General features: G+C 45.6%; 2 protein-coding genes and 1 pseudogene across 2 annotated transcripts in view; 1 reads left to right on the top strand and 2 right to left on the bottom strand.

Annotated features, from left to right (window-relative positions):
* Window positions 1-7,554, top strand: part of TCTN1 (tectonic family member 1) — a 25,876-nt gene extending 18,322 nt beyond the window's left edge. Inside the window, exons 8-15 of the mRNA XM_019649004.1 lie at window positions 778-912; window positions 1,454-1,579; window positions 1,971-2,056; window positions 2,625-2,765; window positions 3,795-3,957; window positions 5,766-5,891; window positions 6,418-6,562; window positions 7,460-7,554. Of these exons, the coding sequence (XP_019504549.1) occupies window positions 778-912; window positions 1,454-1,579; window positions 1,971-2,056; window positions 2,625-2,765; window positions 3,795-3,957; window positions 5,766-5,891; window positions 6,418-6,561 (921 nt within the window). The 3' untranslated portion in view covers window position 6,562; window positions 7,460-7,554. The remainder of the gene's footprint in view (window positions 1-777; window positions 913-1,453; window positions 1,580-1,970; window positions 2,057-2,624; window positions 2,766-3,794; window positions 3,958-5,765; window positions 5,892-6,417; window positions 6,563-7,459) is intronic.
* Window positions 7,555-7,661: 107 nt separating this feature from the next.
* HVCN1 (hydrogen voltage gated channel 1) overlaps window positions 7,662-22,595 on the bottom strand; it is a 32,644-nt gene continuing 17,710 nt past the window's right edge. Inside the window, exons 4-8 of the mRNA XM_019649005.1 lie at window positions 19,422-19,700; window positions 13,001-13,105; window positions 10,531-10,762; window positions 8,298-8,410; window positions 7,662-7,920 (exon numbers count right to left, since the gene is read on the bottom strand). Coding sequence (XP_019504550.1) covers window positions 7,855-7,920; window positions 8,298-8,410; window positions 10,531-10,762; window positions 13,001-13,105; window positions 19,422-19,700 — 795 coding nt within the window. The 3' untranslated portion in view covers window positions 7,662-7,854. The remainder of the gene's footprint in view (window positions 7,921-8,297; window positions 8,411-10,530; window positions 10,763-13,000; window positions 13,106-19,421; window positions 19,701-22,595) is intronic.
* Window positions 14,794-16,373, bottom strand: LOC109386027 (peptidyl-prolyl cis-trans isomerase D pseudogene; annotated as a pseudogene).

The raw sequence follows: 22,595 nt of genomic DNA on the forward strand, positions 1-22,595 counted from the left end.
GTGTGTGTGTGTGTGTGTGTGTGTGTGTGTGTGTGTAATCTAATTCACATACCATAAAACTCACCATTTTAAACCATACAGTTCCATGGTTTTTAATGTATTCACATGGTTGTGCAACCATCACCACTATCTAATTCTAGAACATTTTTGTCACCCCAAAAAGAAACCCTGTGCTCATCAGCATTCACTGTTCATTCTCCCCCAACCCTCTCCCCAGCCCCTGGCAGCCACTAATCTACTTTCTGTTTCTCTGGATTTGCTTTTTCTGGATGTTTCTGGTAAATGTGACCTTTTGTGTCTGGCTTCTTTCATATAGCACCATGTTTTCAAGATTCATCAGTTGTGCTTTATAGCATGTATCAGTACTTCATTTTTATGGATGAATAATATTCTTTAGTATGGGTAGACCATATTTTATTTGTCCATTTATCAGTTGATGTATATTTGGGGTGTTTTTAGTTTTGGGCTATTATAAATGCTGCTGTGAATATTCATGTACAAGTTTTTGTGTGAGCATATGTTTTCAGAGGTAACCACTTTTAAAGTTTTGATTATATCCTTCTCAAGTATTTTCCGTATGACTGTGCAAATGTATTTGCATATAAATGTCTGTATTTTTGCAAATGAGGACTTAACAGTATGCCTCTGGTTCTATAGCATGCTTTCCCCTACTTGGCAGCATATCAGTGGAGGTGTGTTTCAAGTGTTTCGATATTTGAACCCATTCACTTCTGTTGCAGTGTGTCTTTAGTAATATAGGACTTCCTCACTTTGCAGGTCCCGATCACTGTTCAGTCCATTGTCATTCAATCTCTAAATAAAACGCTAACCCGACTGGAAGACACGGACGTATTGAAGCAGGCTCTTCTCGAGGCTGGGCCTGTTAAAATCTGTACTAACGTTGTTCTAGAGGTAGGTGCCCGGTTTGGCTTTGAAAGCTCCAGTGGCAGACTCAAGCTTCATTGTCCTGAAGTGCTGGTTAGCTGGACATCCCCCCACAGGGGGTTCTGGCCCACCCTGTGGGATTGCTTATCTTGATTGGCCTCCTGCCTGCCTTGATGCCATCCCATCAGAGCGTGCTTCCTTGTCTCTGAAATAATCATGTGGGATTTTTCTCCACAAACCTAATGACTTGCAAGAATACATCAGAATTTGTTGCTGTGGCTATCGTTTTGTTTGAACACATTTCCTCTGCAGAAGTAGACTGATTTTATTCTGTCCAGATCAGCCGATTTGGGACTTCTGTAACTGGGCCCAGAGAGGCTCAAATGACCCTGTCAGTTGGGGGGATGCTGATATAACACCTCCCGTAACCCGACTGCACAGGAGAGAAAAGCTTCAACAAGTGGCGAAATGGGAAAGGATTTGCCTCCTCTGTATATTTGAGTTGTTAACACAGCTGCGGAAATGTCATGGGAACAGGTGTATATTTGTAGTGTCCTTTTGTTTTCAGGTAAAGTACAGCCTCACATACACAGATGCAGGTGAAATAACAAAAGCCTATCTGTCTCTCCTTCTGGGGACCGTTAGCAATGCAATGATTCCACTTCAGCAAAAGTTTGAAATTCATTTTATTCAGGTAAGTTTGGTCAAATTTTTTTTTACAAGTATTTAATTGCCAAGTAAAAAGAAACCCTAACTTGTTAGTGAAAAAACATCTCAATTTAGAAGTGTTAACATAATCTGACCCCTTGTACAGAACAAAGGGCTCGCACGTAGCATGTGGGGTTTGCAAGGGACTTTGTATCCTTTTCCATTTGGGAATAGGATTCTCTTGTCTGTGTGCTTGTTCTTTTCAGAGTGGTGTAATCCTACACGGCAGATATATTTATAGTTCTGAATAGGGGGAGCGATCCTTTTATTGGTTGGTAATCCCAGATTTTATTATGAGAAGCATTTCATTCCTGCCCCCTGCCACTTCCTTATTTAAAAAAAAAATGCTTTGTGGGCATTTCTGCATTGTCTTTCAGCAAAACACAAAGCCAGTTCCTCTCAATGGAAACCCTGGTTATGTTGTGGGGCTCCCACTAGCTGCCGGATTTCAGCCGCACAAAGGATATCCTTTTCGGTTCTGTGGAGAAGGTTGACTTCCCTGTCCACGTGCGTGAGCCGCACTTCTCTTTATCGCTGAGGGTCCTGTGGGCTGAAGAGACCAGTCTCGGCTAGAGCTTCCCCTGGGTGGCTCCGGTGGGGGGTGGGTCTGCCTGCGCAGCCAGTGGGGCTGTGGGGAGACTGGCGGTTAGGGGTGAAACATCCTGACCCAGGAACATGTCAGTGTTCTGTAACGAAATCTTAACACAGAAAAGCGGATTGACATTTAACATGTATATAATTTCACACTTAAATAGAGACTCAAATTAAATAGAGATTCAAATTTAGTGATTTTGAAAACTTGGAGTTAATTTTGAACGGCCAGTTTCTGAGGCTTTTTCTTCTGAGGATCTAGTAATCAAGGAAAATAGTTATAACTGTTTTGTATCCTCTCCCGGGAAACAGCTGACAAAATGCCAGAGGTCCAGCACAGGGATATTTGGGTCTCACATCTCATGTCACACATGCAACACTGTCCCCTGAGAATGAGACTGCTTTCGTACTGGGTGATTGTCCCTTAACTTTCTATGAATGTCTGGGATTATTCAGACCATGAATAGATATGGACAACTTACCATTCTTCGTAGCACAGCTGACCAAGACTGCTTAGCAGTAGAGGGAATCCGGGCCCCAGTGCTATTTGGTTCCAGTATGCAATCTGGCTGTAAACTAAGGTAAGGGAGGAACTTGTTTCCTATTGGAACTTGTGTTGCTCAGGAAATAAAACATTCCTATCCTTCCCATTTTAATCAAACCTCTGCATCAGCTGACGAGTCCTATGAAAGCCACCATGTAGCTTATCATCATTCTTAATGGATAATAACAATAGTGACAATACCTTATAATGATGTCATTTTTTTTTTCTAATTTTAATTCTCAGAACCATAAACCATTTGTCATGATTCAAAGGGAAACTGTTACAACCTTTTTTAAAATCAGATGTGGCAGGGGAAAAAACTCAAGGCTTTGTTTTTGTTTTGTTTTGTTTTGTTTTGAGGGTTCCGCAGCACTTGAGTTCACAGCAGAAATATTTTTCCTGAAGGTCCTTCCTGTGTTTCTTAACTTTAATATACTGTATACTGTACCCAGCACACAGGCCCAGTAAGCGGAAGCCTGGATGCGATCTCTTTAACTTACCTTTTTAGTATCAAACATGTACATAATGTCAAACAGCTCCACATGGCTTGTTATAAAAACAGCAGCCCTTACCCTTATTTATTCCAGAGGCAATCACTTTTAACTATTGGAGCTGATTTTTTTTGGGGGGAGACTTACCCCCAGATCTTTAAATAACCTGCACATAATGCTATTTCTTGATATTTTGGCTTTATGAATTATTTCTTGAGCTCCCACTGTGAAAAATGAAGATTTGGCTCTTTCCCCTTTCATCATTTACCCCACCACCCACTCACCCAGTGTGTTTTAGTAGGGACATGGGTGTGCAGTATTTCTCAGACTTTTGGCCACGGAACTTATACATAACCTCTCAATGGAACATGATGTGGTAAACATTGTTTTGGATTCATCTCCCTGGCCAACCAAGATTTCTTAAAGTTAGAGACACTTTGGCTTCTTTCAAATAATCCCCTTTTTAGAGAGTGAGAAAATAGAAAAACTGGGGAGAGCCCGCGTACTGTTGAGACCTGTAAAAACCGCCATGTGGACAACAGCCTCATTCGATTGACCTTTTTCCATCCCCAAAGACTGACCAGCGCTACCACTTGTCCGCTTGTGGTGGAGAAGGCGAAGAGCCTGCTCAAGGGCCAGAACTTCCCAGATTATGTGGCCTCTTTTGGAAATTCCCGGCCCCAGGATGTGCTGGACTGGGTGCCCGTCCACTTTGTCATCCAGGCACTCCACGTGAAGGTAAAGGGCATGGGGGGAAGTGAGCCACCTGCTGGTGCCTCCTCCCCTGAGGAGGGCGGGGTGGGGGGGGTGGGGGGGTGTGTGGCAGGCATTGCAGGCAGGCCTGGAACTTGAATGCTGATTTTGCTCCTTGTTAACACTGTGGCCTTTGGCCATTGCTTTTATGAATTTGAGCCCGTTTCCTCATCTGTGAAACGGGAATGATAGCTACAGTACCAACCTCATGGGGTTGTTAATGAGGTACTGTTCATGGTGCCTGGTGGTCACTGCATAAGGGGGGACCAGCTCCCGTCACCATCCTGACTTTTCCTGCTGGCACTGTTGGATTTGAGAGGCGAGTGTGAGGATGGCCTCCCAGCGATGAGACCCCCTCCCATCCACAGAGCTGCCCCACTCATTGTTCCCTGGTCTCTAAAGGCAGCCCACATGTGAGAGCTTTCAGTTCCAAAGTTCCCAAGAGTTTAATGGAAGCTGACATCCTACAAATAGGTTCCCGATCACGTGGGTTTCTTCTGCCCACCTTTTTCTTTTGTCTCAGTCAGAGTGTGGGCTGGCCCCCATCACTGGAGGCGATTATCCTTTAATTGCCCAGCTTTTTCTTGTCACTGTTTCTTCAGGCCTCTCATTATCTGCTTAGCATATTTATAGCCTGGGGACAGTGGGGGTGAGGACCAGCTCAGAGTCCTGATCTCGACCTCCCCAGCAGAGACCTGAGATTTCTCAGTCCCCGCTGTTCGGTTGCTAAGTCTTGGCTCCTCTCTGCCGCCTCAGTGCGCCAGGCAAACTGCTTCTGGCTTCTCAGAGATGGGGTAAGGCATCCAGTTATTCCTTCTCCCTCGGGGAAAACATATGCTGGGAGAGGCAGCAACATGAATATTAGCTTTGTCTGCAGGGAGCTCGGAGGTCCTGGAACGGGTTCTGTACCAACCTTCCAGGAAACCCAGGTAGATCGATGCAGGCATGAGAGCATCAGCTAAGCTCAGTGTATGCCAGCTGCATGTTGCATCTTCTAATAACACGCTCTTCTCAAGGATCTTTCAGCCTGCAAATTTCTTAAAAGGCAGTTCCAAGCTAGGGAATTCCACCAGTGCCTTTTTGGCAGGCACCAAATTTAGGAGGCCTTGCTAGCTTTTCATGCCCTGATGAGATGTATTTTTAAAAACTTGGGGCAGAGGCCTCAGGCCCAGCTCCCACCGCAGCCTGAACTGGGCAGCTCAGTTGTGGCACCAGTGCTCTCAGTTCATGTGGAGTTGGTAGTAATATCTTTAACAACTTACAGACCCTGCCTGTATACCCCAGTGTCACATCTTAATTACCAAATGACGAAATCAGATCAGAAGGCACTTTCATTTCCTCTAAGTACATTTTAATAATAGACAGAAATTAAACCTGACTGCAACCATGTTAATACGAGCCTCTCTCCCCCCTCCCCACCCAATGCCAGTTTCTTTCCTGAAGTGTCTCTGAGGTAGATGTAAACAGGTAGGTGAAGTTCGAGCAGGTAAGGCCCTGAAGGTTCCACCACTGGGGACTGGGATTACAACTCCCAAGTAATGCTGGCCTCTTTAGAAATGGGGGATGGAAAAACAGTGCTTTAGGTGTTAAAATATTTTTGGAGCATTGAGTACTTTAAAATATGTGCTTTCTCTAAGCAGTTTTTATCTGAACTTCTAGAGTCTCCTCATTCTTCTCTTCAGAACATTTTGTAATAGGTGAAACATTTTATAATTAAAACTCTGAACTGCAGATTAAGTTTGACTTGAGCTTATATAATATTTCAAATTGATTAATAGCATTTTGTTTTGCAGGATTCTTGCCAGCTCCCAGTGGCTTTGGTTATAGAAGTGAAGTGGACTAAGTACGGATCCTTACTGAACCCACAGGCTAAAATAGTCAATGTAACTGCAAATCTAATTTCATCCTCATTTCCTGAGGTAGGCTGAGCTTTTGTTTCAAGGAATAAAAGTTAAGGGAACATCTGAGACCTTGCTCCCTGACATAAGTTGTCAGTTTGGCTCAAATAAACTCTTTTAAAAATAAAAAGTAGAAAGAATAAAGGTGTAGGTTAAGACACAAGTCCAGACAAAACTCAGGTGTGACAGTGAAATTTATTACTTTGTGAAAAAGATTGTAATTAAAATTTAAACAATCTGGATTCTTAAACAGTTTAGCAATCATTTCCTTTCACTTAGAGAAAACTCCACTGACAATGGTTTTATTCACAGTACCATTCTTGTTTAGATCTTTAAAATTCTTGTGGAAATTGAGTTGTGATTGACATTGATATGTTAGGACAACCTGGGTAAAAACTGTCATCCGAGTTAATGGCTTGTTAGTCCTGCACCTATTCGATTTGTGAGCTGACAGTGGCCGGGTAAGGAAGAGAATGAAAGATGTCCCATCTGTTATCCTGGTAACATGCTGGACAGCAAAGCTTGCATCACTCTGACTTTATTACAGACCAACTCAGGAAATGAAAGGACGATTCTTCTTTCCACTGCGGTTACTTTTGTGGATGTGTCTGCACCTGCAGAGGCAGGCTTCAGAGCTCGGCCAACCATCAATGCCAAGCTGCCCTTTAATTTCTTCTTCCCGTTTGTTTGACGTAAGTCGTTAATTAAGGAAACTAGGCCACACCTCTAGAATAGAGTGGGTGAGGGTCCTAGGGTCCCTCAGAAACATCCCATTTTGTTATCCTTCTGACCCTTGAGGTTGCCCCCAAACCAGCACGCCTCCCCTCTCCACTCATTTCCCTCCTTTTGGAAATTTGATTTTGCTTGGTTTGACTTTAGAAGGGGGCACCATCCAGTCTTGGGTCATTTCCCAAACTCTCAACACATAGATCATATGTGGAAACCAAACTGCACCTTTGGGAGGATGATAAAGAGAACAGACTTTGAAGGAGCACAGGCATGGAGGGCTTTTTACCCAGTTTACTCACCCTCTGCTTTAACATGAGTTATTTTTAAAATATTCATTGTTTTCCATTTAGGTTTTCTTTCCTTCTTAGGTCCCATTGAAATGAGTACAAAAATAGCAAAATACTGTATAAAATCATGCAATTTGAGTACAAGGCCTCAAGAGGGGATCTTCCCCCAAATGTCATGTTAATTGCAGTGAAGCTTTGGGTCCAATTGATATTTCTGAGCTAGGCACTGCTGCTAGCTAGCTCTCCAACTGGTGGGCTGGTATGAGGTGCCACCGAAAATTTCCAAGCAGTTGACGGTGGGAAGAATATAGTAGGAGGGCCTGAGGGAAGGAGAGAGTTTATTTTATACATTAATTGTACAGTAATTGAGAAAAATGTCATCAGGTGACAGAATTAGGTGGAGTTAGCTAGCAGCTGGATGATGCAGAAAAGGGGGCTGGGTATCTGAGAACAGCCTCCCTGGGAGAAATTGCGGTAAGAGAAGCTGTTTAGAACAGCTTGAAAATGGAAACGGCTTTTCTAGAATGGGCTGGTAACTAAGGTAGCTTCCTTTTTTTTTCTTTTGTCTTTCAGCCTGCTCATTCACATGAAATATATACTGGTTCCTTAATATCCATGTGAGATGTGAAAACTGTACATTGGATGAGATTAAATTCTATATACAACTAGTAATTGTCCGGCTTTGTTCATTTCCAAGCAAAAGTAAAGTGTTCAACACGAGGAAACATGCTTATGATACATCTGTTACACAGTGCAGGTGGGAATGGGATGGGAAGCTCTCCGTCACACCAAGGAAAAAATAGAGCCTTCCCAAAGACTGGTCCCCCAGGATCCAAGCTGGGTGGGAGGGAGGCAAAGCCATCAAACCAAACCCGTGCTGCAAACGGCCCGAGAGAGGCAGTGGTCTTTCTGGTCATTGGCACGAGCCCATGAGGCAGTCTTCCCTTCTGAATGGAGTAGGTACACCTCTAGTTCACCTCCCCAAGCAGTCCGTGCTGTGTCAACAACTTGTTAAGTCTTTCAATTTCTTGTTCCTGTTACAAAAGCAGACAAATAACTGAATTTACCTTCGGAGCCTCACCAGGGAGGGACGTGACAATCACTCAGAAGCCCCAGGTACAGGGAGAGACACAACGCTGAGGGAAGGCTGATCCTTGTGGAATCAGTCGGCTGAAGGAGGCTGCTACAGTCAGATGGGGTCCAAGGGACAAAGCAGTGACAAGAGGAGAGGCACCTGGCAGAGCTCTGGGGAGGAGGCAATGCCTAAGCCAACAAGAACAGGAAGACTTAGCCAAGGGGAAGGACGCCCCAGGCTGAGGGCCCCACACAGCAAAAGCCTGGCGGTGACAGGCGCCATGCTGAAGGCAGGGGACTGCAAACAGATGGCATTTGCCCAGACGCGTTTTCTTACCTTCTCAGAGCAGCTGAATTCAAGGTGTTGGATCTTAGCGGCCAGTTGTATATTCATCTGTTTTAATCTTAACAGCTGCCGTTCTGAACGTGTCTTAACCGAGATAATGATCCCTGAAAAATAATTGAGGGTCTCGATACTGGTTTCTAATTTAACCATTTGAAAAAAAAAATCTGTATTCCTTACAAATGTATACATTTGGGAAAGGTGACAGACAAGTAAAACTCATTCCTTAAAGGCATTAGAACTAAGAGTGTCAGCTTTTCCATTTCTGAGCTACTCTGTACCTAGTTGTGCATTACCACTTCAGTTCCCAAGGGCTGAAAAATCCTTAAAAATAATCAGATGAGCGTTAAGCGCCTTAACACAGAGCTCGTTCACAGCAGCACTGCTGCTTAGAAGTGGACACAAAAGCCACCAAAAATCAAGGCTAGAAATGATCAAGCTTGGGGCTGGAATTGCCACTTTCCCAACTTTCCGCCTCCCACAGCTGTGGCCAGTGTAGTTATCAGGCGATAACCTCACTCTTGGCTGACAGAGGGGTTATCTGATGGCTCCCAAATGCCCACACCACAGTGGGGCACTGCTTCAAAAGACAGTGCCGCAACTGGGGACACTCCACCCCTTTCCAAGTAAGAGGGGCCATGTCTGGACCCATTACCCGCACCTGTGCCCAGCAACAGTCCCCAGTGTTCTTGGTCATGTCACTGAGTCCAGTCTAGTCTTGTGTGGCTTTTTCAGATCTTTCATAGTCATGACATTGAATTTGACAGCAATGTGAGAATGGGCATTAGCCAGTCCTTCTCTGCCCTGCTACCATTTAGACAAAATGCATGAACAAATCCCAGACTTTTGGTTTTCATCCACAAAAGCAAGTCTCACCATGGTGTGATATGAGAGTAATGGGTCACTGTGGTTCAAGAGTCCTTTATAATCACTAATGGTTTATCTACCTCAATTGTGCATAACCTCTGTGCAGAGCATTTTTCTGTCCAATTAATGAAATAATCAACTAGCAAAAGCACCTTCAATACTATCTGAAAAGCTTCCTTTATTTCCTTTGACAGAACCCAAATGAATGTTCTTAATGGGCTTTAATCCCTAGATCTGAACTAGCCCCTAAAATCCACAGAGCCCACAGGCAGAGCTGTTCATATAGCCCCACATCTGAGCAGACATGGTCCTTCACCCTGGAGGTCTCCACAGCCAAGCAGACTGGAGCTCAGGAGGCTGTGACAGGAAGCACCACCGTGCCTCCAAGGGAAGGGGCTCCAAGTCAGAGGACGGGCCTGCCCTACTCGGGCCACACTGTTGCTCACTCGTTCTGACACCCACGGCCTATTGTGTTGGGCCCACGTCTAGGGATTCCCAAACCTGGCTGGACACCTCAATCACCTGGCAGTGTTTCAAAGACAGACACCCTGCCTGGGCTCCACCCCAGACTTCTGTATCAGACTTTTTTTTTTTTTTTAAGTGTTCACTAAAGGTGATTCGACACAGCAGGTCCACGGACAGGCATTGGAGACTACACTGGCAGCTGAACAGTTAGCCAGCTGGCTGTCACTCACATAAAATCACAGAAGCATGGCTTCTCTGAGACAGGCTCCCTGCACCAACAGGGTGTGTGCCAGAAATAGGATTTTTACCTGAAATAATGGTAAAACAATATTTTCCCATGTGTGTGCTCCACAGCCAGACTCTACAGCATGTGAATAGGTGTTATTTCCCCAGAAAGTGTCAAATCGGTCAATTTGGAAAACTATTCCAGTTCTCAGAGCCTTCATCACGCTGTGACTTTCTCAAAGAGGGGCAGAACCTTGTGTACAGCATTTTCCAGCTTCCTTGCACCCCTTTTGGTGTGCCCCTCCCGAGGTGGGATTTGGTTTGGTAGAACACACACTTCAGGAAACACCAAACTGAAAACAAAAGGTGCTCTAGGAACCATGCCAGGAAGGACTAATCAGGGATTAGCCTAACCCTTTCCATAAACATCTAATAACCATGGAAATAGGGCCTAAAGGAAAAAAGGTACTTCCTCTCAGAGCACTGTCTGATGTCAATTCGCAGCCACAGAGGTGGCATGGTGGGACCCCAAATCAGACCACTTCACTTTCCTCTAGACTGCTGGGAGGAGGACACCAGAACAGAGGCCACGCCTATGGCCTCTGCGGCCACTCCCAGGCTCCACCCACATTTAGCCATTCCTGCAAAGCAGGAGCGCGGGGGGATATACCATTGATGATCCGGGCCACCCGCCACAGCCGGAGCAGAATCAGCAGGCCGAGTGCCTCAAACTCGTGCTCCTGGAACAGGAGGACAATGTCAAGGATGAAGGACACCACCACGACGACGGCGTCCAGGATTTCAAACTTGTGGTGGAAGAACTCCAAGCGGAAGACATAGAGTTTAAAGAAAATCTCCATCATAAAGAAGGTCAAGATGGCGATGCTCATGTAGTGGAACACCTGAGGGGACAAGGAGGCACAGTGAGAGGTCACAGGTGCACCCGCCTGGTCACCAGAGAGATTTCATTCACTGACCAACCTGGAACTCCCCCCAGCACAGGGGCTGTTCTCGGGCCTGCAGCCAGGGCTCTGCTCTTTGCTGGGCAACTGGGTGATGGCGGAATTGAAAACATCCGCCATGCTTTTAGGCACAGCAGTGCCACTGCTAGAAGTGTATCCTACAGCTAAACTCAGTGTCCTAAGGATATTTACTGCAGCAGCATCTGCAGAACAAAAGAGTTTCTACACTGTTTGTAGAACAATGGAAATATGCATTAGAGGGCACTTGTCAAATGCATTAGGTACTTCCCTAGGGAGCACTGCACAATTATTGAAAAGACCAAGGATCATCCTTAAGGATTGACTGAGATGACCACCAAGGTAGATGGAAAGTGAAGAGTTCCCAGATCTTGGTTTGTAAATACTGGTCTTCACTAAAGTAACCATTTCCATTCTGGGGTAGGGGAAGTTCCAGGTGAGCTGGGACATCGTCTTGGGCCTATAAGCAAGGAAATGCTCAAAAGACTATGGAGTTATGTCAAAAAGACACAGCAGTCCACTCGAAGAGGCTCACAGTGACCAAATTTGGGACAATTTGAACACCATAAAAAATGACTATGACTATAATACACTGAATGCATTAAACTAAACAACCCACGAGTCCATGGCGAGTGATACATGCACACACAAGAAAAATAGGAAAGCTCTTCTTTATAAAGGATACCAACTACTAGGTGCAGAAGGAAAGACAGAATTAGAAACCGACAGTTTGCATCCCCAGTGTATTCACTGAGCAGCCAGTGCTCATCAGTGGATGCTATTTGGGGAAGAGGACATGCAGGGTACTGAAGTGTCACAGGGCAGATTATTTATAACTATGAAGGGGAAAGTGCCCCTGGATAGGAGAGCAGCTCAGCACTTCGTACCTTAGTCAAGTGATCCTACAGAGCATCACTATAGTGGGTCCCTGGCCCAGTGTGCCACAGTGTAGGGACAACAGCCCACCAGCGTCTCCGGTATACAGGAAATACAGGGAATTAAGGGACAATTTAAAGGACCTCGGAGAAAATAGTCTGACAAATCCACAATGTGGGACACTGTATAAGACGATTGGCTGGACTCCTCAAAAAGTTAATGTCATGAGAAAAAAAAAAAGTGGGAGGACTCTTCTAGATTAAAAGAGCCTGAGGAGGTATAACCAAATATAATATCCGATGTCTGGATCCTAGTTTGAATAAAAAGCACTATAAAAGACATGCTTGGAAAGAATAAAGAAATTTGAATACAAACTGGTTACTAGATATTACAGAATAACTGATAATTTTTAAGATGTGACGATGCTATTATGGTTTTGTGGGAGAAAGTATTTAGGGGTGAAGTGTGATGTCTAACTTAACATTTAAATGGTCAGACAAAAATATGTGGGTGTGTTTGTGGATATATGTAGAGATAAAGCAAATATAGCAAAATGTGTATTTGCCATTTTTTTCATAATAAAAAGTTGAGGAAAAAGAAAGGCATGAGACAGTGAATATAGCAGGTATGTTACTGACTCTTAAAAAATAGAAAAGAAATTCATCCATTTATGGAAGGAAAGGGGCCACGAGTAGGAAGGATGCTTAACATTCTCTTCCCTCCCTTTTACTACTAGAAAAGATGTTTTTGCATTATCAATTGAATTTTGTTTTTTTTTAAGAAAGGTGTGTAAGGACGCACTTTTCAGCTGCCGGCCTTCTCCCATGTTACTGATGACAGGGGCCATGTGTGGTATGTTTTTTGGTGCGTCCATTGTCCCTTGAGCGAATGTCTGAGGTGGACTCAGGCAGGAACTGTGAATCGGGGAGTAAACGGTGGGCACAGCCCCCAAATGGCCCCAGCCTAGAACATCAGAACATCTACAAGAGGGAAAACAGATGGTCTGCCTCTAGGGGATGGGCAAGTATTGTTCTCCTGGTCAGACCCTCCCTCAGGAGTCAGTGACACGCTACAGCTCAGTGGTCTAGGAAAGCCCAAGATCCAAGCCATCAAGTGAAATGAGAAAATTTCCTGCGGGAAGTAAATGCTTATCTGTAATTCAAAAAGGACGGCATTTTCTCTGCTCTGGCCAAAAGCACCGAATCCCACTGCTCTCTAATAAGGCGGGTGCTATCTCCCCCCCCCCCACCCCTCAGTGCAGATAAAGACATGAGGACACCATACCCGGGCAGCATAGTTATTCTTGTCAGGCTGGATGATTTTCAGGTCCAGGATGAGCTCGGCCAGCACCAGGAGGGCATCCAGGATGACCAGGCAAATGACGATGACCTGCGGACCGAGGGAGGAACAGGAAACCATGAGACCTTTGTGGGGACCTTGCTTCCATCTTAAAGGGCTGGTTTGGAAACATCTGGGTGAACCACTGGGATAAGTGCTAAGGGTGGGAGGCTGCTGCCCACAGCCCGTGCCCTGCAGGGAGCCCGTCCTCCTGCCGCCTCTGGGCCTGTTCACCCCCAGGCAGTGCCTGTCCTAGAGCTTCTCTGACTGACCCTCAGTCACTACTCATCTTTTTCTCACTCGTTCACTACTTCCCAGCATCTTTCAAACCAAACCGCTAATTCCTAGAGGACAAAAAATAATAAAAAAGTTTTGACACTTTTTAATTGTTCTCGCCCTGAGACTTGTTCTTGCCAGGGTAAGCTCAGAACAGATAGATGCTCAGTAAGTAATTTAAAACATCCAGCCTCAGAGATCTGGTTACAGTGATGTCCACTGTGCACACAAAACAGCTTCTGTCCAGGGCCATGAAATACCTGCCCCAGCACAGGTGGAGAACTGAGAAGAGCTGTGGGCAAGACAATCTCATGACCTGCTGGCAGGGGAGGATGGTGGGAACCAGGGTAGAGTCAGTGGATGATCTCAGCGATGGTGGTCACGGTGGTGGTCATGGTGACGGAGGTGGTGACGACTTTGGTGAGGGCACGAATGGTGGGGTGGAGGCCATGGTGTTCAGGGAGAACATGGGGATGACATGGTGGTGATGGAAATGGCAGCAACGGGAGGAACCCCAGAGGACACTTTCTTTCTCTCTTCGGAAATTCTGGACCATCACTTCCTCCCCCAAGGGCCTTGCCTCGTACACTCGCAGGTAGATAGATTTTGGCCTCTGAAAGCCAATCTGCCATTATCATGGCAATTTCTGCAGCTTCAGGATGAAATTCAACAAGTTCAGGCCTACATAAGAATGGGCTATTAAACCTTTTGACCATTTCGACCTGTAGCTAATTATTTCAGTAGTTAAAGTATTTGATGACGTGGTTTATTGTGAAAATTGCATGGCAAACTGCTTTGTAAAGAAATTTTTACACACATCTAAATTCGGTAGCTTGGTAAAGAGTCAAGCCTCTCGTGGTTTTTTGTTCTTTTCTCTCTCTCTTTTCTTTCTTTCTTCATCCTCAGGTTTATTTTAGAGCTAAAGGGATCTGATCTAAAACCAAGGCACAGAGATATTTAAAAACAGACTGAATATTCAGCCATAAAAAGAAATGAAGCACTGACCACATGCTACAACGTGGATGGACCTAGAAAATACTATGCCGAGTGAAAAAAGCCAGACACAAAAAAACTACAATTCATATTGTATGATTCCCTTCATATGAAATGTCCAGAACAGGCAAATCCATAGAGACAGAAAGTGAATTAGTGGTGTCAGGGGCTGGGGGAGGATATTGTTTAATAGGTACGGGGTTTCTTTGGGGAGTGATTAAAACGTTCTGGAACTAGATAGTGGTGATGGCTGCACAACATTGTGAATGTGCTAAATAAATGCCACTGAACTATTCACTTTATTTTTTTATAACATTTTAATTAAGAGCCAATTCATATCGGTATTCCTAAACTGCAAGCAATGGAGAACTGAAGTATCCAAGAATACACATTAGGGATTTTATATAACAGATGAAAAACCCTTACATTTTCTTATTGCCTTTATACTATCAATGTATGCTATTTAAGCAAAACTGAATTCCTTATTAAGCAACTACCTTGTGTTTATTTTTCTGTGCCTTTGTCTCTTATTTGACGTTCAGCAATTCTGCCTGGATAGCTTTATCTTCTGGTGCTATCGCCTGAGCTTTCTTCAGATCAGCCAATGCCTGATTGTATCCTTTTAATCCTCACCATCCTTGAGCTCTGTGGTACAGTGCTTTAGTATCTGATGGGTCGATTTCAAAAGCCTCCAAACAATTGCCAATTGCTCCCTGCCAATCTGACATCTTCAGTTTACAAGCACCAATATTCGGCAGGCAGTTTAAAGCTACAGGTTGCAGCTTCGATCTATTTGCTTTCTCAATAACAGCCTTTGAACTTTCCACATAGCTTAAAACTTCTGTATATTTTTTAATGGCCATCTCCCAGTTCTGGGATTTGAAAACAGTATTTCCAATGTTTTTTAAGTCTTCTGTTATTAATAATATTTTATCTACATCCTTTAAATCTATATCTGCATGGGCCGGTGGAGTGGTGTGTTGGTTGGGAGTTGGCTTGGGACGCCAGCTCTGAGCAGCAGGGCCCCGGTTCAGATCCCACATGAGGGCCAGTGACACTGTGCCCTCTAGAGTTAGGATGGTGAGCAACAGCTCGACCTGGAGCTGGGCTGCCATGAGTCGCCAGCGATAGCGTAGGCTGCAGTGGGGCTGGCCAGCAGCAGGCGTGAGCTTTCATGAGCTGCTGTGGGCCACCGTGAGTGGCTGTCCAATGGCCAGCGAGTGACTGCCTCACCCGGAAAGAGCGCAATGATCATAATACCAACATGGGCCAGTGAAGCAACATCCTCCACAACTAGACTGAAGAACAAAAGGACAGCAAATTGTCTGTTCCCCTTCCCTGATTCCTCAATGGTGTTCCGCTCCCCCAATTCCCCAATAAAATCTTTAGGAAAAAAAAATCTATATCTGCATCCTCAGGGAAATCTGGATGACTGTCACCAGAGCCATCCTTTGGAAACATTCCCCAGTCATCCCCTTCTTTCAGTTCCTCGCATTCTGCAATAATGCACCATTTGGCTGGTTTTTCACCTTTCCCTTCTACACTTTCCAGAATTCTTGCCACACCCATCCCTTTAATTATTTGGCCAAATACCACATGTTTCTAATCCAAATAAGGAATTGGAACCATCTGTATTGCAGCCTGCACTTGCCATGCTCAATAAACCCTCCTGGTCATGCTTATAATAGAAATTTCCATCTTCCAATCTTTTACCATAAATACTTTCTCCACCTGTCCCATTCTGATTTGAGAAGTCTCTACCCTGAATCATAAATTTCTCAATAATTCAATGAAATAGGCATCCTTTGAAATGGAGAGGTTTCCCAATGGTGGGTCTAATGTCTTTTTCTCCTGTACACAATACATGAACATTTTCTGCAGTTTTGGGTATAGTATTTGCAAGCAATCGAAAGACAATTCAACCAACTTGCTCATCTCCAACATCCACGTCATGGAAGACGGGGTTACTAGGATTGGAAGGGTTAGCTTAGGGGGACGGATGTGACACTGACTTACAGACACATTTGGAAGCAGGCACAGAGCACCTCATGGCCCACCCAGCAGCTGAAACCCTGAATCATTCACTTTAAAATGATTAACTTTATGCTATATGAACCTCACCTCTAAGAAGAGACAGACCCAAGGTCACAAGACTCCAATGCCTGGTTCCCCACCCCGGTCTCTCTGAGCTAATCCCCAAGGCCCTGAATCTGCCAGTTCACCAGGTGGTTCTATTTCTGAGCGGAGTCACGCACAAAGAAAAATTCTGAGAATTCAGGGAGGCTGGTTCATTCCAAATCCTCATCTGGCAAAGATAGCCATGCCTGTACCAGGATGCCCAGGGGCAGAGTGTGGGCTGCGGGGAAGCCAGTCCTGGGCCAACACCCATTAGCCTGGACCTTGGGCACACCTTGCAATACTGCTGAGCCTCCGTGTTAACTCTAAGCTTCAGTGTCCTCCTGGGGAAAATGGGGTTGGTCACATTTTCCACCGCAGGGTGATGATGGGAGCATGACATGAGATAATGTGTGCAGGGTGCTTGGCACAGGGCCTGGCCCGTGAGCAGGTAATAAAAGTCAGGCTCCTTGACCTTCATGACTATCGTCCCCTGTCTCAACTACCCTGTCCACCCGCAGTTTCCATGGTGGCCTGACACACCCGTATTTTCCCATCCACGTACTAACCAGGCCTGACCCTGCTTAGCTTCCGCGATCAGACGAGATCGGGCGCGTTTAGGGTGGTATGGCCATAGGCCCGTATTCTCTTACATGTTGTGCCATCCCACGTGGGAAGTGACAGCAGTTAACTATATATCATGTCACCTTGGGAATAATGGGAACAGGTGGAGATTGCACCCAAGTAAAGGATTCTAGAATCATCTTGTATGCTGCTTCAAATAGCACAGATCAAACCCTTGAACTTGTATCCCCCAAGTCTGAAGTGGCCTCCCTGCTTCTACTGTGAGCCCCCTACAAATCTATCATGTCATCCCCATCTCACCCACATTTAGAACCTTTCATGTCTGCCCACTGCCCATGGATGACGACCTTCTAGTCCCTCCTCTCTTGCCCAGTAGTCCCTCTTCTCACTATACACATGTCACGTGGACCCTTCTCAATTCCTCAGACGCTGCAGACCCTTTCCTACCTCGGGCCCTTTGCAAACATGGCCCCTCAGCCTGGAAAGCCCCTGCTCCTCCCCCATCCATAGGCTCACTCCTGCCCAACCTTCAGGTGTTAGGTGAAATGTCACCTCCTCCACCACACGTCCCCCACCTCCCAATCCTAGATCAGGACTCCCCTGACCCCCAGGATCTCTCAGAGCCCCCTTCTGTTTCCCTGCAGAGAGCTTCTCTTCACTTGTAGCCAGTATCTGTCTGGGTGATTTCTGAAATGCCTGCCTCTCTCCATGAGTGAGGGGCAGGGGCCTGTCACACCATCACCCCAAATCCCCAGCACACAATAGGTGCTAGGAAGCGACTGTTGAGTGAATGAATAAACATCTCTACTTACCGTATTTTGCAATAGTCAGTCCCAGTTCAGAAGGCCGGCCCAAGCCATGTGGCCCGCTGGGCCCAGCCAGGAGAGGTGGGAACCTCCTAGAGGAGGGGCCCAGGGCTCTTCTTGCAGCTGGAAGGAAGCTGGCTCCTTCCTTCTGCTCCTGAAATTGAGGGTTTGGGATTTCAACCCCAACAACTTAATACCACGTTTCCTTTCCTGTCAACAGCCACAGAGAGAAGAGCTGCGCTGTAAGGAGTGCTGGCTTATTTGGCCTGCATTCTTTCTCTAAGCCACATGAAAGTGAAAAAAGACCAAAATAAAAAAAAATTTTTTTTCTGTTTTACCCTGGAACCAAGTCAGTGATGGGAAAGGCAAGGGTGGCTTCTCTCTGCTTCCAGAAGGGACACTGGGTCTTGGTATGAACTGGTTTATTTCGGTTTAGGGGGATGCCTGCAGCAGGGTCCCCCAAATAACTCCATTTGGGAACTGGGCTGACAAGGGGCTGCATACTTCCCTAACGTCCCTGAGCCTCCAGCATTCTCCTGGGACTCAGACATGCTTCTGTTCACCGGCTTGCCCACCTCAGGGCTGGGGGGGGGCGCAGGGGGGGTGTTCAGAGGGCTGGCCAGACTCAACCTGCACCTGTCCTTCAAACTCACAACATGTTAGGACAGAGTCGCAACCCTGTAGAATGTTCCACTCCCTTCACTATTCTTTGAAGTCCACGTCTCCCTCTCATGTCCTCCCCATCACCACAGTTGGAGGTCGGGGGGTACGTGAAGCGAGGCAGGCAGATATTTTGGGTATCATTCCACAAAAGAAGAGACTGAGGCCCTCATGGTGATGAGTCAGTGAGGCATGGGACCCTCCTGGCCTTGTTCAACTCAGGGACAGCAGGCCATGTTTGCTGAATAAATGCAGGAATGTCGTTTCTGCCTCAAAACTTACCCTTTAATTTACGGCGTGTGTGGTAAAGCCTGCGTGACATAAAATTTACTATTTAACCATTTTAAAGTCGGCACGAAGTTCAGTGGCATTAAAGCATATTCCTAGGGTTGTGCAACTGTCACCGCTGTGTAGTTCCAGAACATTTTCATCACCCCAAACGGGAGCCCTGTACCCACTAAACAGTCACTGCCCGTTGTTCCCTCCTCCAGCCTGCGATAAGCACCGTTCTGCTTTCTGTCTCTATGGATTTCCCTGTTCTGGACCTCACATATAGATGGAATCATACAATATGTGACCTTTTCTGCCTGGCCTCTTTCACTCAGCATCACGTTGTCGTGGTTCATCCTTGTGGTAGTCAGTGTGTGTCGGTGCTTCCTTCCTTTTTATGGCTGAGCATAAGTAGACCACACTTTGTTTATCCATTCATCAGGTGATGGCCCTTTGACTTTTGGATTCTGATTTATTTAATCCCTGACAACATGGGACCTGCCCAGGTACCCAGTGCTGTATGGGCGCCTGGCACATGGCCCGCGCTCGGGGGGACATCTGCACAACGAATGAGGCAATGGCAGAGATGAGCCCTCCCCGCCCTGGCCTCGTGACTCTCAGCTGAGGGCTCTGCCCCACCCTGGGCATCTCTGCCCACCTACCTGAAACCTGTGGGAGCTGAAGAGCTTCCTCAACGTGGTCCTGAAGTCTAGGGGGCGCCTAGGCGCGGAGGCAGGGGCTGCCGCTGGGTCAGCAGCTCTGCCCTCCTCGCTGGAGGCCAGTGTTGCCGGCGGCTGCTCCTCCTCTTCCTCTTCTTCTTCATTCTCCCACTTCTTGTAGTTGATGTTCCAGGCATGGTAGTCGTCCCCAACGACGGTGAAGTGCTTCAAGAACTTGCTCATCTTCTCGGCGGGAGCCACCTTGGCCCTGCGGGTGACTGCCTGAAGGAAGGAGACAGAGTGAGCGTCAGGCAGGGTGGCCCTCGGAGCCCGTGCAGACCACTCGGACCCCACGTCTGTGGCGGGAAGCAGGGCCCCGGCTGGGCCGTGTCACAGGGATGGAGACAGGCCTGGTGCTCAGAGCACCGTGTGAGCAGAGACCATGGGGTCACGGTGGTTTCTTGTGCTGTTATTTTTGGAATCCAGGTTCTCAGTGCCAGTGAGGCAACAGGAAACTCCAGACCCCGTCAAGCCTATCACTGTGGTCTGGTTGGCAATAACCAACGGAATTGGTACTACAGCCCGTCACAAAATACCCACCACAGGCCCACGTGGGAAGACCGGAAGAGCCGCCCCATGGTTCACAGACATCATAACCTGAAAAACCGGAGGTGAGAGTTGATGGGGCCAGGGGAAGGGAAAGCCAAAAGTAAAAGTATCCACAGCTTCACAGAAAAGCGACACCTCCACCACCTTCATGCCACAGATCAGGCCTTGAAAGGTGAGCAGCAAACGGAGTTTTCCTAAGCTTAGTCAGTGCTGTTTTTAAGTATACTATGGACAGCTGTTTAAAGACAGACGACTTCAAAGCAAAAAGCAAATAATCCTCCCCTCTTTGCCCAGATAATAAAATTTTTATAAAGTTCAATAATGAAAACTTTCAGGTATGGGTAAAAGAATAGGCAATGTGATCAGTGGAACTGGAAAAGAGAGCCCAAAGCAGATCTGGTCCCTGTGGGAACCTATTGTGATGGTGGTGGCCATCCAGATCAGTCAGAAAAGGCTGGAGAGGTTAAATAAAAGACCCCTTCCTCACACCAAACACAGAATAAATTTTAAAAGCATTGGCACTAACATATATTAAATGTATTTTTTTTAAACTTTAAAAGTCTTAGAACAAAATATAGGTAAGCATTCTCATGACTTCAGGACAGGGACATTGCCTACATATGATAGAAAACAAATGGATAAATCTGACTCATCAAAACTGAAAGCTTTTGTGTCTCATATACACAAACGCATATGTGCGCTCGCACACACAAAGTTAAGACACACCACAGATTAGCAGTAAATATCTGCAATGTACTTACTAGGCAAAGATTTAGTGTCCAGAATACATAAAGAAATCTTACCCCCAAAAAAACAACTCCATGGAAAACTAGGTAATGGACATTAACTGGCAGGTCATTTAAGAGGAGACCCAAATGGCCAAGACACTCAACTTTACTAGCACTCAGGAAAATGCGAATTGAAGTAACAATCACACATCTTTCACTCCTCAGATTGGCAAGAATGTTAAAGTCTACATTAACAAATGTTGGTGAAGGCGTGAAACAGTGGGGTCTCCTGAACACCGAAGGTACGAACAGACACTGGCCCCACTATTTTTGGAAGCAATATGGTATTGTTTTGTCAAAGATGAAGTTTGTGCATATCTTTCTTAATGATTCTATCCCCAGAAAGGCTCCAAATAAAAACCTGCCCACATGTGCTCAATTCGGTGACATGTTCAAGAATGCTCACTGCAAATATTCTCCCACATGGTGGGAAGCAGAGAAAGGAATCTCCTCTATTCATGTGATGGAATACTATATAGCAGTTAAAATGAATGAACTACGTCTCTGTATATCACTGAGGATAGCCACATGCACCCGCTCAGCAGCTCTGAACACAGAGGTTCACTCCTTTTTTCAAACACTCCCTTCATTGGTTTCTTCACTGGGATTCCACACTCCCCTGGTTTTCCTTCCACCTCAGTGGTTGCTTCTTGCTAGTCTCTCTTGCTGGATCCCTTAAGAGGAAGACCTCACATTTAAGTATTGGCATTCGCAGGGCTGAGGCCAATGACCACCTCTCTCCTCCATACTGAGTTCCCAGGGGGCCTCATTCAGCAGCATGGCTTTAAAAGCCATCTCTTCATTGATGATGTGTAAATACTATCTCCAATCCCAGATGCTCACCTGAACTCCAGACATGATATCCAACTGTTTATAGGACGTCACCCTTAGTTACCTGGTAGTTATTTTATCCTAAGCATATCCAAAACAGAATTATTCATTCGTCACCAAAACATTCCCCGTCTCAGTTTATGCCATTTCATTTGTCTCCTTCCTTAGGCCAATGACCTTGGCATCGTTCTTGATCCTTCTTTGTCTCACTCTCAACATTTGCCTAATAGTAAATTTTGTTGGCTCTACCTTTAAACTACATTCCAAGTAAGACCACTACTCCCATCTCCATTGCTATTCCCTGATTTAAACCAGTCACCTGTTGCCTGAATTACTGCAGCAGCCTCCCTGCCTCCTCCCGGTATCCATTCTCCATACAGCAACCAGATAGAACTTTCTAAAACATAAGTGAGATCATGTCATACCCTTCCTTTGAAACCCTCAAATGACTTTTCAGCACACCCAGTTCCTCTTCCTGGAATTCTCTTCCCCCAGACATCTGCATGGCTCGCACCTTCTCTTAGGTCTCTGATTTTTTTGCTCAAAAATCACCTCACTTCTTCTGAGACCTGGTCTGGCCCTCTCCTCCAGTCATTTTCATTTTCTTTATTGCGCTTATTGCTGTCTCACCATATACATATACATATATATACATATATATATGTATATATGTTTTACATAGCAAGTTAGCCCACCTGTAATTTGAAGTTAGGTCTATCTAAATCCAAGCCAATGCTCTTTTCACTATATATTTTATATTTTTATATTTTAAACGAGTATAGGGGTTTATTGTTGAATTTTGTAGTAAACATTTTCCCTTATCATAAAATGTGATTTGATTTACTATGAAGTTCTGGGAACAACATACAGTGATAAATATATATGTGTGTATATATATATATATATATATATACACACATATATATTTATCTGCCGCCTCAACTAGACT

Source organism: Hipposideros armiger, unplaced genomic scaffold, assembly GCF_001890085.2.
Source record: "Hipposideros armiger isolate ML-2016 unplaced genomic scaffold, ASM189008v1 scaffold_128, whole genome shotgun sequence".
NCBI lineage: Eukaryota > Metazoa > Chordata > Mammalia > Chiroptera > Hipposideridae > Hipposideros > Hipposideros armiger.